This window comes from Meles meles, chromosome 10 (genome assembly GCF_922984935.1).
Source record: "Meles meles chromosome 10, mMelMel3.1 paternal haplotype, whole genome shotgun sequence".
NCBI classification, from domain to species: Eukaryota; Metazoa; Chordata; class Mammalia; order Carnivora; family Mustelidae; genus Meles; species Meles meles.
Genome location: NC_060075.1, coordinates 91,608,615 through 91,623,890, shown reverse-complemented (window position 1 = coordinate 91,623,890; position 15,276 = coordinate 91,608,615). Strand labels below are relative to the sequence as shown.

Sequence of the window (15,276 nt, the reverse complement as noted above, 5' to 3'; positions counted from 1 at the left end):
AGGAAAATGCGGGAACTGCTAATTCTCGAGTACCATTCCTGGCCCATAGTCTGGGGCCAAAGTCTTCAGCAGCATTTTATGAATGCTAGGAACGCAAAGCCCCAGCTCCCTTATCTGCTCCACTCTTCGCATGTTTGTAAGCCCCGAAAATAATTAATGTTTAGACAGAAGGACGGCCAGGTGCTACAGCTTCAATGTGGATTGATGGAAGTGAAGATTCCCCTAGAGGCTGAGGTCATCAGGGCCTCTATCAAGTTCAGAGGGACTACCAGCCGCACAGTCCGCTCTCACCGACCCACCCTGCAGGTTCCAGGGCTTGGTCCGACTCCAAGACCAACGCTCTCAGGTTGTAGGCTGCGGGGGCCGCCACACAGACCTCACACCATCCCCCTCTTGCTCCTTGGTCCATCTCTCCTGAACTGTGGTTTTTTGAGGGTTTGGGTTCATGCTTTGTAAATGGCTGCAACCCCCCAATTAAAGAAGTTAACAGTAGACCCTGGAAAACCAAGGATCGGTAGGAAACCAGATGACAGTAAATACCTTGTTTTTTGTGGACGTACTTTGGAGGTGCTCCATGGAACACTGGCTCTTAAGTCCTGGAGACCTCCTTCTAATCTGGGCTCTGCCTCTTTTTCTTTGTGTGCTTTTAGGCAGATTACTGAACCTCTCTGAACCTCACGTTCTCCATTTGTAAAAATAGGGAGGAAACAAGCACTCGCCTCACAGAGTCACTGTGAAAACTAAATGAAATATTACACATTAAGGACTTACACGGGACAATCACTTAATAAATGTAGCCATTATTGTTAGTATATTTATTGTATTGTTATTATTATACAAACATTATATTATACTTCTCACTACAAAGGGCATAGAGATTGGAAACAAGCCCATAGTGTTTCTTGGTTGATATCTAGGCCTTTTTCCTTCCTGGTTGGTAGCTAAAAAGTGAATCTGGTCCCAGGTTTCTAGACTAAGAGTGCGGTCGTCCCAGAGAGCCTCATTGGCCAACTCTGTCTTTAAGCCATGCAGAGTACTCCCTGCCAAGAATATGCGTTCTCCTCAGGCTAGTCTACTGGTTTCCAAACGAATGGCATTGAAGGAATCATGAAGTCTCCACCAAAGAAACAGAATGTCTATCTCAGTAAAACTAAGTGCACACGCAGCCCCCGCTATTAGAGAATTCTGCCCCATTGTGCTTCTTCCCAAGGGTACCTTGGGCTCTACATTGCCCATGTTGAGTTGGCCAACCTCAAGAGTCATGCCAGTTAAAAACCTATTTCTGTCATGAATAAAGCACACCCCAGGACATTGTCCATGATGTGAGTCAAAGCCCCACTGACAAAGGATCCGTGTGATGAGTTCTACTTAGGCCATTGTATCTGTAGTTATCTGTTTGACCGGAATAGCGAGTTTGCTTCTCTTTGTAATGTGAACTATGCAAAATAACCCACAAGAAGAGCTGGTGATAAATGAGTGCTGATTAAGCATCAGCAGTTGTCAGCATCTTTTAAAAGATTTTATTTATTTATTTGAGAGAGAGAGAGAGAGCACAAGTGGGAGGGACAGTGGGAGAGGGAGAGAGAGAACCTCAAGCCACTTCCCGCTGAGCGTGGAGCCCGACACAGGGCTCGATCCCAGGACCCAGATGTCAGGGCCTGAGCAGAAACCAGATGCTTAACCCACTGCACCACCCAGGTGCCCCTGTTCGTATCATCTTATACCCATTTAATCCTTTACATCAAGTACAGTATGGAGACCTGATCCCTGATAGAAATTATCCCTTTTCCTTTCTGTGGCTTCTCAGTGCTCTGTAATCTTTACTCTTTAAAGGGCTCGCTTGTGTCTGTATTGCGATGAAAAATTTTAAAAATTGTTTCTCCAGGGAATACTGACCAGGTGAGAAAAAAACACCTGATGGAAAGAGAAGGGGTAAACCTCCTCGGCAGTGGGCACCTGACATGCTCTGTCCGGGGTCCCCCAGCGGAGGGGCACAGCCTAGAGTGCCTCGCGCACCCGCCTCACCCACCCAGCACAGCGGGGACATCTTACAGTTGCTGCAGTGCCCGATCAGAACCAGGACAGGGACCCTGGCACCGTGTTGTCAACAGACCCTACTCAGTTTTCACCATTTTGTAACTGGCATTCATTTGCGAACTAACTAGCTCTAACCAGTTAACTAGTACTTAACTAGCAACTTCCTTTTCAATGTCACACTCAGTCCGGAGTCTGCTTGAGATTCTCTCCCTCTCCCTCTACCCCCTCACACGCACATGTTCTCTCTCTCTCTCTCTCAAATAAATAAATAAACGCTTTGTTTAAAAAAAAAAAAAAAAAAAAGGTCGAATGCTGATCATCCTCAAAGGTTTGAATTATGATTCTGGGTGCTGCAAGTTCCCCAAGTTTTTTGTTGTTGTTGTTGTTTTGTTTGTTTGTTTTTTTAAACAAAGAGCAACCTCTTCTCCCCACCTCCAATAAATAAACACACATTAGACTGTCTCTGATTGGGAAGGTTTTATTTCAGGCATCGGTCTTAAGATCTGCCTGTCTCTGTCCCAAGCTACAGGTACAGTCTGTCACTGTCACCATGATGGGGACAAATGCATCCCTGGGAACAGGTCAGAGTCTCAGGTGTGCTGTATCCTGCAGGACACTAGACACCGGAAAAAGGGTGTGTTCTGGGCTGGGCTTGGAGGCCCTTTAAAGGACATGCTTATCTCCAACCTTCACCCTTATTTCTGTATGACTTATTTATCTTTAAGTACATCTGCTGTTTATGTTTTTTTGCAGTCTGTCCTGGCGGCGTTAGCACTTGGGAACTTGAAGGGAATGCTGATGCAGTTCACAGAGATACGAAGACTCTGGCGGAAGGATAAGTATGATTGTGTGAGTAGAGGTGGTATTTGAGAGACAGAGAAATCAGAACAATATGCTGATTTCGGACTCCATGCTGAGCAGAGAGCCCAACTGGGGCTCGATCTCACGACCATGATGTCCCCGTTTGGAGTGGGGACCAAGAATCCAAGGCCGAACCAACCAACGATGCCACCCAACTGCCCCTTCCTTTGCTATTTTTAAACTGCATACTCTAATGATCCCTCTTTGGGATTTTAATTTAAAAGGACGGGCCACTTGCAAGAAGAAGATGCTCCATGAATCACTAGTGGGATATCGTTGCTTCAGTTTTTCATTACATTGGATGTTTGTTTCCAGAGAACCTGCAACGTCTTTAAATTCTGAACATTTCTTTTGGAAATACCCTATAAAGTCTCCCCCTGCTCTTGACATGCCTTGTGATGAGACGCAGAGTCCATAATTTTATCAGGATCAAAGTCTGGGGCATAAAATGTTGTTAACATATCCTATGGTACTTAACGAGCATAAAGTAATCAGCTGTACTTGGTTTACTCTTGTTCCTGGTAGATGATTGTTGGGAATTTTAACACCCTTTTGACATGCTGACATTCTTGTACAGATAGTACAGATAGTGGCCATTTATTAAATCAGCAGGCAACCAGTAAGAAATCGGTAAAAGCGCAATCTGTTACTTTGCTGATTTTAACCAACAGCTGCTGGTTCTACAGTTTTAATTGTGCCATATAGACTCAGTTACTTCCTTAACTGGGTCAGGACACACTCTCAGGGAGCCTGGGTGGCTCAGTTGGCTGAGTGTCTGCCTTTGGCTTGGGTGGTGATCCCAGGGTCCTGGGATTGGGCTCCCTGCTGAGAGGTGAGTCTGCTTCTCCCTCTGCCTGCTGCTCCCTGCTTGTTCCCTCTCTCTCTCAAATAAATAAACAAAAATCTTGAAGTGAAAAAAAAAAAGGAAATGATCTCTTGAGGCAGGTCCCTTGTTCTGCACACCTCCAGCCTCTGCTTTGGCTGTAGAAGTTCATGCTTTCTCAAAGCTCTGGACCTAAGACACTGCGGTTGAGTCAGAGTAAATTGTAGTGTGTGTGTTGCCTTCTTTTTACAGCTAATTTGGATCATGACCTTCATCTTTGCCATTGTCCTGGGACTCGGTTTAGGCCTGGCAGCTAGCGTGGCATTTCAGCTTCTGACCATTGTGTTCAGGACCCAATTGTGAGTGTTCGTTGTGCTCTGCCTCCTTGCAGACTTGCGCTTGCCTGTAGGAGGGGGTCAAACGTCACAGTTTCAGGGGAAAGTAGTTTAGTCGACAGGCATGCTCTGTTGTTCCTCATGTGGGTCCCCTCAAGGCCTGAAGGGCCATAGACATGTCCTGACCTCAGAGCTTCAGCCCAGGTCCCACCAGTTACTGATCTGTACCCTGCTTTGCCACCAATTCAGAGAAATCATATGTACTGCAGAGTCTGTTTGCCCAGCGGAAACTGGAAGTCATTATCCTCTGAGCAGATGTCATGTCTTTGCCTTAGTCTTTCCAGACATGGAAATGGGTTCCAGAGAAGACTGTGGGATTCTCCACGTCTAGCGGAGGGCTGTTCCTCTTTATGGGTTACTGGATTGCTCTCCCATCTAAAAATGGGGCTGGGCTAGAGAACTTCTCAAAGGCCCCTGTCTTCCAAATAGTCCACAAAGACTAGTTAGCATTCTTGATTCTTAACAACCAGTCTAAACATCTTCCTGATTCTTAAATCGCTGCCATATAATGTCACCATTATAATGTCTCAGCCTATGTTGGATGGCATGGTATGACAGAGAAATAGGCTTCTTGGTGGCTCAGGAGTTCTAGGACAGAAGGTGGGGTGGTTAATGTTAATCTCTGGCTGATGGAATATATTTATGTTGAAGTGTTCCTGCCTCCTCTGATTCCATCATCTTTTCATTCATTTCTCGGGGACCCATCAATCACAGAGACAGACCGAGTGGTTGTAGGCAAAACATTGTGCTTCTCCATGCCCTCATCTGTACAACTGGATGATTGTATTGATTTCACTGAATAACTAGGATATTCTGAACCCAAAGGGCCAAAGTATATGGGAGCACTTTGTAAGCTGGAAGGTGGTAAATGGAAGGCATTGTTCTAGGTTGTTCTAGGATAGGTAAAACAAGGTGTTTGCCCCCCAAGGTGTCCAATGGCATGATGATTCCCCAGCACTTTACATTTTGAAAGTGAGCCTGCTCATCGCCTTGATTTGCTAGAAGTCGGTGTTAGCCTTATGGGCCTCACATACACTCGAGTGATTCACTTGGTGTCGATTTTCCCTGCAGTCCAAAATGCAGCACTCTGGCTAATGTCGGAAGGAGCAACATCTACAAGAATAAGAAGGATTACTCGGACGTAAGGAAGATCTGTTTTTTACTTTGACTTGCTGAAAGATATTAATATGAGTCCTGTGAGCTTGTCTCATGTTACTTCTCTGCCTTACAGATGTACGAGCCAGAAGGGGTGAAGATCTTCAGGTGTCCAGCCCCCATCTACTTCGCAAATATTCATTTCTTTAAACAGAAACTTATCGATGCTGTAAGGTTTGAAGTTGATACTTTTTGTGTGTGTGTGATTCCACTGAATATCTAGGAATGAAATGTTTGCTCTGTAACCAGAGGGTGATTAATTTCACATATTTGAAGTTGGATTGTGTTTGTGTTTTTCTGTCCCGTGTTCCAGAGCAGGTGAAACTACCTTATAAGGGGTCTATTCATATGTTGGTAAATAAGGCCCTTTAGGATAAGGTTCAACGCAGAGTCACCTTTTTTTTAAAGATTTTATTTATTTAACAGAGAGAGCGAGAGCACAAGAAGGGGGAGCAGTAGAAGAGTGAGAAGCAGGCTCTCTGCTCAGCAGGGAGTCCAGTATGGGGCTCGATCCTAGGAGCCTGGGATCATGATCTGAGCCGAAGGCAGATGCTTAACCACTGAACCACCCAGAAGCCCCAGGTTTTTGAATGTTAATAACAGCACACAGGCTGAGCAGACCAAAGCCGTTGACACAATGCCATCCCTGTTGTTATTTGAACCACTTCTACGTTTTATTACACATATCGTTATTATGTGCCCCAATCCCAACCCATCCCACTTAAAGTTATTAGAATTCTGCTACAGGATATGCAGCAGCATCCTATTCCACACTCTTGTAAGACAGCAATGGATTTTTCAGGTTGGCTTCAACCCACTACGAATTCTACGCAAGCGCAACAAAGCTTTGAAAAAAATCCGGAAGCTGCAGAAGAAAGGCCTGTTGCAAGTAACACCTGTAAGTTTCTTTCTTTCTTTTTTTTAATGGGAAAAATTATATTTTTATATTTAACCACAAGTGAATTATCATTTCAACATGCACTGATTCCTGGAACCAACAAAACCTTAGCCCAGCGTGGACTGCATATATATCTGACACTTTGTGTGACCAAATTATATAGCATTTTAGCAAAAATCTTGTAGGCCTCCTTTGTTTTCCTAAGGGCTTCTTAAGTCCAGTGAGACTGATTATTTCCTAAGGATGAAACCCAGTAAGTTTCTTGACCACATTTCTGGGTATTATAGCTAAAAGCGTATAAAATGTAGTACAAGGTGTTGGTTCCATTCCTTTAAGTGAAATGCTAGATAAACCAGGTATGTCGGGTGTCAGTGTTGTTTTTTTCAATGGCATCTTTGAGGGTCTCCTGAAAACTTTTGTTTTCTTGGGAAAATGTTGCTTCTCCGAAGGAAAGGGCTTGAGCTGACTTTGAACATGAGCTTCAGAAACTCCCTTGCTATTTTTGACACAGTCAATGTTTCTCTTGGTCAGAGCTATCAAGCATATTTCTTGTCTTCTCTTGCAGAAAGGGTTCATATGTACCAATGGTGGCTTTAAAGATTCCGACGATGAGCTGGACAACAACGAGATAGAAGAACTGGATCGGCCAATCAACACCAGCGACCTGCCCTTCCAGATAGACTGGAATGACGATCTTCCGCTCAACATGGCGGTCCCCAAAATCAGGCTGCATAGCCTTATTCTTGACTTTTCAGCGGTGTCTTTTCTTGACATTTCTTCAATGAGGGGGCTCAAAACGGTAATTACTTTCTTTCTGAATGAACACAACCAATCAGTGGCCAAAGGTAAAAAGATACAGTTGAGGAAAGATGGTTCCTCTTATCCAGAAGAAAATCGTATTTTAGGATAGTCCACACAGAGAGTGGGAGTGGGTGGGGTGTGTTCACTGAGCTCTTTGAAAGAGCATTTCCCAGGAGGCTGGCATATAATTTTGAAGACAACCACACCCATATTTCTAATGTACGCGGAACTTGCCACTGCAAAACTATGCCCACACTCCTATGAAATCCCAGCTCTGTAGGACCTTCAGATCCTGTGGGCACTGTATCGAAGTTGTCCTGAAATACAGAACATTTGGGATGGTCTTGGACAAAGGTGGAATAGCAGATCCTTTTGTTTTGTCTTTATCCATCACAAACTGAAGAAATTTCACTTTGCAATCTGAAACCTCTCCCTCACCCCATCACTCCCACCCCACCAAAAAAGGAGCTATGTGAAAGAATCGATGTCATGTGTGATTTTAAAATAGGACTAAAAGCTTCAGGTTGTACTCTGTTTTCTTTCCATGGTTCTGTGAGCATTTCTAAAATAAACTGGTTTCCAACAGAGATACAGAAAGAGACATAAAGAAAATTTAAGACATTCTACATTTACCCCTCTTATTCTGGGGTTTTCACAGACATCTGCCTACATAAGAACTGAGCTAAGATAAGGTCTATTAAATATGGGTGAGCTGGATACAAAATTAGAAAACTGAATCGATTTTGTTTCCTTCAGACTTTAAAAAAATTCTTAACATCACAGAACTCTCAAAACTGCTTGTTTTTTCTTTCAGTTGTTTTAGCTTTAGAGAAAACACGCACACACACACACACATCACACACACACACACACACACACACACGCACACACACACACACACACACACACACACAGAGTTTGGTTTTGGTCCCAGCAGTATAGCACAAAGGACAGGAACTCTGCCTTATGTTTCTTTAAAGCCCTTATTCTTGGTTCAGTGCCTTGTAGAGGTTCGGTGTTTACTGATGATTGACAATGATTTTAATGATCATCTAAAATGATCAACAGTAACTCTTCTTATCTTGTATGACCTCAGTCACATCACTACTGGTATTTATTCTTAACCTAGGGCCTGGAAAACATATCAAGATTCATTGGCGTTACTACGTCCAGTCACTGTGGACAGGAATAATGAACAGGTTACAAGCCATAGGGCTTTGGGTTTTTCTACTTCTGTGCAGCGAGAAAGCTCTGGTCAAGGTCATCCTGTGAAGGAATTGGTTTTCAGATTAAATCAGAGCCCATCTTGTGAGTGGAAACAGAAGATTTCCCCATCATACTTCCCACAGGAATGATCATTTTTAACTTCTTTCTGAAGAGGAGAGTTCTTTCCTTTGGATTTATTTCCTTCCATCACAGAGCCTTGTTGTTAATTTTAGTGTCTCTTTATACCATTATCTCTTTTCAAAATGTAAAAGGTTCTTTAAGCAACATAATATCTATAAGACATAATTATGATCATTTTATGTTTCTGACAAGTAAAACTGTTTCCTAAGGAAGATCTACTTTCTTTTTAACAGATTCTGCAAGAATTTATCAGGATCAATGTAGATGTGTATATTGTTGGAAGTGACGGTAAGTTGTTTTTATGTTCTGACAATCACTTCAGGCTCATGGCCAACTCTCAATGTAGACGGCCTCTCCAAAGTCTAGGTCTTGTTTATGATCTATTAATTATAATAATAATTTGTATTAATATATACTAATATATTAATATAGTAATTATATTATATATGACTTTATATGTATTCCCTTTATTAGGAAAATAGACTACAGTAAGTAACTGGTAGATAATAGGTCCAGCAATCCAGAATCAGAGCATATCACTGGTCTATGAGCATATGTCCTATTTTGGCAGAATCCCAATTTTGTATAAGTCATACTTGCTGCTCTAATCATTAGCCAGGGAGATTAATGCACTAGGATTTTGCCTAAAGGAAAATGGATTGATTTTATTCTGAGAAGTACTAAAAGTTTTCCTCATTGGAATCTTTTCCTTCTTATTAGGGCATTAAATGTTCTCTTTTATTAGAAAGGTATAGTTTTATTCCAGAAAACACCATAATAATAGTACACTGGTATCGTACCATTGCGATCGCCAAACACCTTACCAAACATCAATGAGCTGCATGTTTGCAAATGGAAATTCAGATCTCCAGTCTCAAGAAGAAACCTGTGGCCAAACAATTACTTCTTCCTGTTATTCTTTCTTTCCCACTCTTAGATGATTTCATTCAGAAGCTTGTACAGTGTGAATTTTTTGATGATGAAGTCAAGGACTCAATCTTCTTCTTAACAATCCATGATGCTGTCTTGCACATTTGGATGACAAAGGACTACAATGCTTCCAAGTTTAAGGCTAGTCAGGTACCAGCTCTTTGGTGACTTTCACATTTATATAAAAACCATCTGTGCTTCAAGTCCCCTTTCTTTTTCAACATTTTTTTTAATGTTCCTAACCCATGATTCCATTCTGGTTTTCTCAGGGAAAAGAAATGAAATTTGATTTTACCATCAATACAAATGGAGGATTACGTAATCGGGAATGTCAGGTAAGATTCCTTAACAAGGTTAGTTGTATCTAGACATCACAACAACAACAAAAAAGACTGAAAAGCAGTGAGGCCTCTTTCTGCAGGCTACAGAAAGTCCAGCCCTTGTTTGAGCCACTGGGCCTCCTCCCTAGAAAACAGAAGCAATGCCAGTGTTCATAGGGACTTTGGGAGAAAAGAAACCCAGACCAGTACCAAAAAAGATAGAAAACAGTAATACTAGGTCTCAATGCAATATTGAGCATAGAGAGATCTTTATGTTTTCAAAGTACTTACAACCAAGATGTTATTCTACTCTTACAACAATCCAGGAGGCAGACTGTTTCCACTTACAGATGAATTGATGATGGTGCTGAGAAGCTCGTACTCACTTCCTGCTTCCCAGATGCATGGGGAAGTCCCCACCACAGAGCCTAGGCCAGCAGTGAAAGTGAAGTTAAGCTCCTCTCCTTCCTTACTAGAAGGTGCCAAGTTCATTTAACTGGGTAGTTCTATTTCATTTTTGAACATTCATTTCTAGAATATTCAGTCCTTTAAGGGAAGGTCTCCAGTCTGGGAAAAGCAGAATCACAAATCAAATTAGATATCTGCTACAGGTCAGGTACATGGCAGGTGCGTCACATTCATTACCTCATCCTTACAACAATACGTGAAGAAAATATCATTTCATAAATGAAATTAGGGAGGGCTCAGAGAGCTTAACTAATTTGCTTAAGGTCACACACCAACCAAAGTGACAGCAACAGGATTTGAAGCAAGATCGGTCTGATGCCAAGCCCTGGGCTCTATTTACTATGGTACACTGGTTCTATCATTTGGTGAAAGACTAATGGAATTAGGGATCCTGAGAAAGAATCTAAAGATCACTTTCAAGTATGAGAGGTAGCTGATGGTATTTCTCTTATCTGAGGAAAGGTTTAAGAAGAAACAAAAAAAAAAAGGAATTTAGATTAGAAATGAAGATGTATATAGAATAAGATAACCCTAGGTCCTTATTAAAACTTATGCCAAATAGGAAGAGTTCAATGAAAAAGCCATTCCAGAAGTTAGACAGGCCTGAATGAGAGCACATTCTCAGAAAACACCAGTCATGTTTCCAGCCAGCCATGTTTTCCAGGGATGGATTCTAGAGAAATCCACATGGGTCACCTTGCCGGAGCCGCCTCTAAGGAGAGCCTTACGAGAAATCCTCTCCCCGGTAGTTGGATTCAGAACTGTCTCCAAGTTGGAAAGGATCAAGTGTAGAAACAGAACATATACCTAACGAGTCAAATCAAAGCTTCAGAACCAACCACCTAACAGAATGTGGTCAGGACCATCCTGTATCTGTCTCCCCATATTAAAACAACAACAACAAAAATTTAACATGAACTCCTCACTACATTACTTAGAGAAAGACAAATCGGGCAACCAGCGGTGACCCACATGGAAGCTGAATGTGCCCGGCCAGCACACAGAGCCCCTTGGAGCTTGTGTGGCCACTGACACAGTTGTGAAGGGGGGTATTGCTACAAATGTTGTACTGTCATTTTGATTAAGTTAAATTAGGCCTTTGAAAGGTACACTTACATCACAACACGGTATCACATGGGTGTATGTTAACCACGTAGCAGTGGAAGGTATGTGATCATTAAAATTCAAGATAAAAAATTTGTGGTTAACTCTGGTAAATCTAGGTCTTCATTTGAGCCGGATGGACCACATTTGCTATAAGATCAGATTATTGAAAGGGACACATCTTCTAAGACCAGAACTTTTAAGAACCAGAACTTTCTCTCTTCTTCCAGGTACCAGTTGAAACAAAATTCTAACCAAAATAGAATTCAGACGGATCCTCACCTGTAATATAAAGAACAACTTTATACCCAGGAAGTTATTGTTCAGTTCATACATTGTATGAAGAACACTTTTACTTGACGGGATTATGTTTCAAACTTTGGAACGAAATTGTTCTAGCATGGTACATTTTTCACATGTGTAGTATAAATTTATGTAAATACTCTTAATTTTATATCTTGTAGGTTTATCAGAGGAAGAAGATGTTTTGTTTATATGTATTTTTATAGGACTGGCAGATTCCCATCTAGGTCATGACCTTCATGCATAGGGCTTTCAGTGTATTTACAACACTGCTTTGGCTCTTGCAATTTATAGTTCATACGAATCTATTTCCATTTTTAAAAATTCCCTTGTACAGTGGGTATGTGTCTGGTTTTGTTAAATTTCTTGTTAGCTTTCTGAAATATGCCTGCTCTGGGTCCCCTCTGTAATGGTCTGGCCGGAAACCTGACCCATGAGAATCACCTGAAACCTTGCAATGACACTTAACTTTAACCCGAGGTTATGATTATCACTATAGCTTTTTCACGCAGCCAACCCCCTCCCACCCAGATCTAGACACAATCCTTCCAACGCCATTATCTGTAACTATAACTAGCTTTTAAGGCAAGTCCTTTCCTTCCAACTCTTAGTATGGGAATTGGATAAGCTAATGAAGACAGAAAGTGAAAAAGCAAGAAGGTGAAAAGGAGAGAAAACATGACGGGTAACCAGCTCTTCCTCGTCTTAGAGGAAAGCGAAGATAGTAGGACAAAGTCTGACTCTTCACTGCTGGTAATTTGGAACTCACAGGGCAGAGTATCAGCTCTAGAGCTCAGTTTAACTGGAGGATGAGATTCCGCACACACGCTTCTCTTTTTTGCTGGCATTGTTCTTGATGCAAAGTTGTATTTATTTTATGTAATAGATAAGTTTGTAACTTTGTAAAAAATAACTGTGTCAATGAGAAAAGTCTCAATCGTTTTAAATCTCACCTCTAAAGCTTTACTGTCAAAGTACCCTTCCATCATCTCTTAGTGTCTTTACTAAGTCTATTAGATTTAAAATCAATGACAGTAAGGTAAAACAAAGGTTTATTTACATAGCTACTCTTGAAAATTAGGATATAAGCACTCTTTGAAGGAACAGCTCTTAAATTTTTGAGTCATAGATACCTTACAGATCTTCATCCACCCCCACGGACTTTAGGGAACAGACACAGACACACACACACACACACACACACACACACACACACACACTTTATATAGGATTATATACCATGCCTTTAACCCCATGAATGTCGAGTTAAGACCTCTTTGTAGAGGTCAGGGAGTGGAAATTGAGATCATAGGCCTGTTTTACTGATCATCTGGCTTGGGAATGGAGCAAAAGCCCTCGTAGGATTATGGCTGATGTCTGCATCTTCCCAAATAAAGGGGCTCTTTATACGCTTCTTGCTAATCAAAGTTTTTAACATGGAGCACTCCAAGCATTGTGCCCCCATTTCAATCTATTCAACTTTAACATCTTAGAGGTTCACTTATCGTCACACTTAAACGTTTTCTTCTCTTAGGCTTCTAAGGTGGATATGCTTTGGGTAATGGGAACACATGGGGTTGGGCCTCTCCTTACCTGACTCAGAGGAAATATTGAAAACTGGTACAAAAATCTGATCCCTGATTTAGGAAAAGGCCAAGAGATCATGTTGGAAGACAAAAAGAAAACTTACGTAAGTCAGAGGAAGTACTGAAGGGAAGAGGATATCCAGTGATGCAACTGGGAGACAGAACAACTTGTGAAGAGACAGATACGTTACTGAAATTAAGAAAGGTTGATGCTAATACATGCTGAGCAGTTTATCCTTAAAATTTTTCCAATGATTATTTAAGTATTTGATACACATTCTTGTCTAAATACGGTAGCTTACCATTTGGAAATGCAAATGAAATGCTCTTGACCATACACTACATAAACTAGAACAGACCGTAAGAATCTTTCATTCATTTTTCGGCCATGTTCATCTGCACATCAATCTACTGACCTTTTCGCCCCGATCTGCTCCAGCAGCATCTTTTATTGCCCCAGCTAATGCCAACCCCATCCTTCTGGCTGCTTAGGTTGAAAAATCGGTCAGGAAACTCTATTGACTCTACTTTTAAGATCTGTCTAGAATTAATTCATTTAATTCTCAAAATGGACACCATAAAGTAGGTATTACGTTTGTCCCCATTTTTTAGAAAAGCAAACTAAAGCAAGGCTCGAAGAGGGTAAGTAATTAGTCTGTTATAGAGTTGCAGGTAGCAGAGTGAGAGTTCAGCCTGGACAGTCCAACTCCAGAGCCAGGCTCTTCTTAATCATTAGGAAGCGTCACCTCACTAAAGAAATTAACACCTGTCTAAAAACTGATCTAGCACAAGGCAGACTGAACTCAGGAACAATATAGATGCGTTCTGCGAATTTGTTCCAAAGTCACTAATTTCATGTTCTACAATGAAAATGTACCCAGAGGGGCGCCTGGGTGGCTCAGTTGTTAAGGGTCTACCTTCGGCTCAGGTCATGATCCCGGGATCCTGGGATCAAGCCCCACATTGGGCTCCCTGCTCATCGGGAAGCCTCCTTCTCCTTCTCCCACTCCTCCTGCTTGTGTTTCCTCTTTTGCTGTTTCTCTATCAAATAAATATTTTTTAAAAAGTGTACCCAGAAAAGCTATTAGGGAAACACAATATAAATGCCCAGAATCTAATAAACTTAATACTTTCCTCATTATGGTTGTATGTGTACGTGTATTTTCATGATACATTTTTTAATTCCTCTTGGGGGGGCTACTATCCTTTGAAAAAGAATATAAGAAATCTTTGGAGAAAAATTTAGGAATGACTACCAAGAGAAATCTCTAGATGAGTTAGAATGTGAGCTCCTAAAGGGCAGTGACCGTATCTATTTCATTCACCACTTTATACCTATCTCACATATACTGCTTAATTTATGCACATAAGTTTATTACATTTTTATACATTATGTATATTTATTACTTTATATATTCATCCTTCCACAAGTATGACCATCATCTTCTGTGTAAATTATTAAAACCTCTGACTACTAGTCTCTCTTTACCTTCCTCATCTATCTCAAACACAGAGCCAGAATAATCCTTCCAAAAAGAGCCAGATCATTCCATTCCTCAGAACTCCACGAAAGCTTCCCAGGTTAGAGTAAGTAGAGTAAGGTTCAAAGTTTATGATGGCCCAGAAAGCCTGTGATTTCTCCATTTCCTGTTATTACCTCTCTGACCTTCTCTTCCCGCTCATCTCACTCATTCCAATCCAATCTCCTTACTGTTCCCCAAATATGCCAGATGCAGCCCCCACTTTGACCTTTACAGCCTGTTTGCTTAGAAAGTTCCACCTCATGGTATCTACATGGCTAACTCTCATCGACTTCAAAGGTTTTTTTTTTTTTTTTGGGTGTAACCTCTACACCCAATGTGGGGCTCAAACTTACAACCCAGAAATCAAGAGTCGTGTGCTCTACTGACTGAGCCAGGCAGGCACCTGTTTTAAAGAATTTTTTTTTTTAATTTTAAGTATTCCCATTTACTTCAAATCATTGTTCAAATGTCTTCTCTTCAGTGAATTCTACTTAAAACTGCGAACCTCCCACTGCCAGATTATCCTTACTTTTCCTTTATCTCATAGAATTTTATCACACTTCTAACATGTTAGGTAATTTAATGAAATTTGTCGATCCTCTAGCTCTAAAGGCTTGTGCACCCCAAGGGCTTAGCATACTGTCAAGCACATACCTGAATGAATGAATGAGTGAATGAATGAATGGTTTAGATCCCACATGGTAGGTGATCAGTCTATGTTTATT

The 15,276-nt window shown here is 41.3% G+C and overlaps 1 protein-coding gene across 1 annotated transcript in view; it reads left to right on the top strand.

Annotated features, from left to right (window-relative positions):
• Positions 1–14,166, top strand: part of SLC26A3 (solute carrier family 26 member 3) — a 33,247-nt gene extending 19,081 nt beyond the window's left edge. Inside the window, exons 12-21 of the mRNA XM_046021210.1 lie at positions 2,791–2,886; positions 3,974–4,080; positions 5,188–5,257; positions 5,348–5,440; positions 6,074–6,169; positions 6,735–6,968; positions 8,551–8,605; positions 9,255–9,397; positions 9,517–9,582; positions 11,370–14,166. Coding sequence (XP_045877166.1) covers positions 2,791–2,886; positions 3,974–4,080; positions 5,188–5,257; positions 5,348–5,440; positions 6,074–6,169; positions 6,735–6,968; positions 8,551–8,605; positions 9,255–9,397; positions 9,517–9,582; positions 11,370–11,393 — 984 coding nt within the window. The 3' untranslated portion in view covers positions 11,394–14,166. The remainder of the gene's footprint in view (positions 1–2,790; positions 2,887–3,973; positions 4,081–5,187; positions 5,258–5,347; positions 5,441–6,073; positions 6,170–6,734; positions 6,969–8,550; positions 8,606–9,254; positions 9,398–9,516; positions 9,583–11,369) is intronic.
• The last annotated feature ends 1,110 nt before the right edge of the window (positions 14,167–15,276 follow it).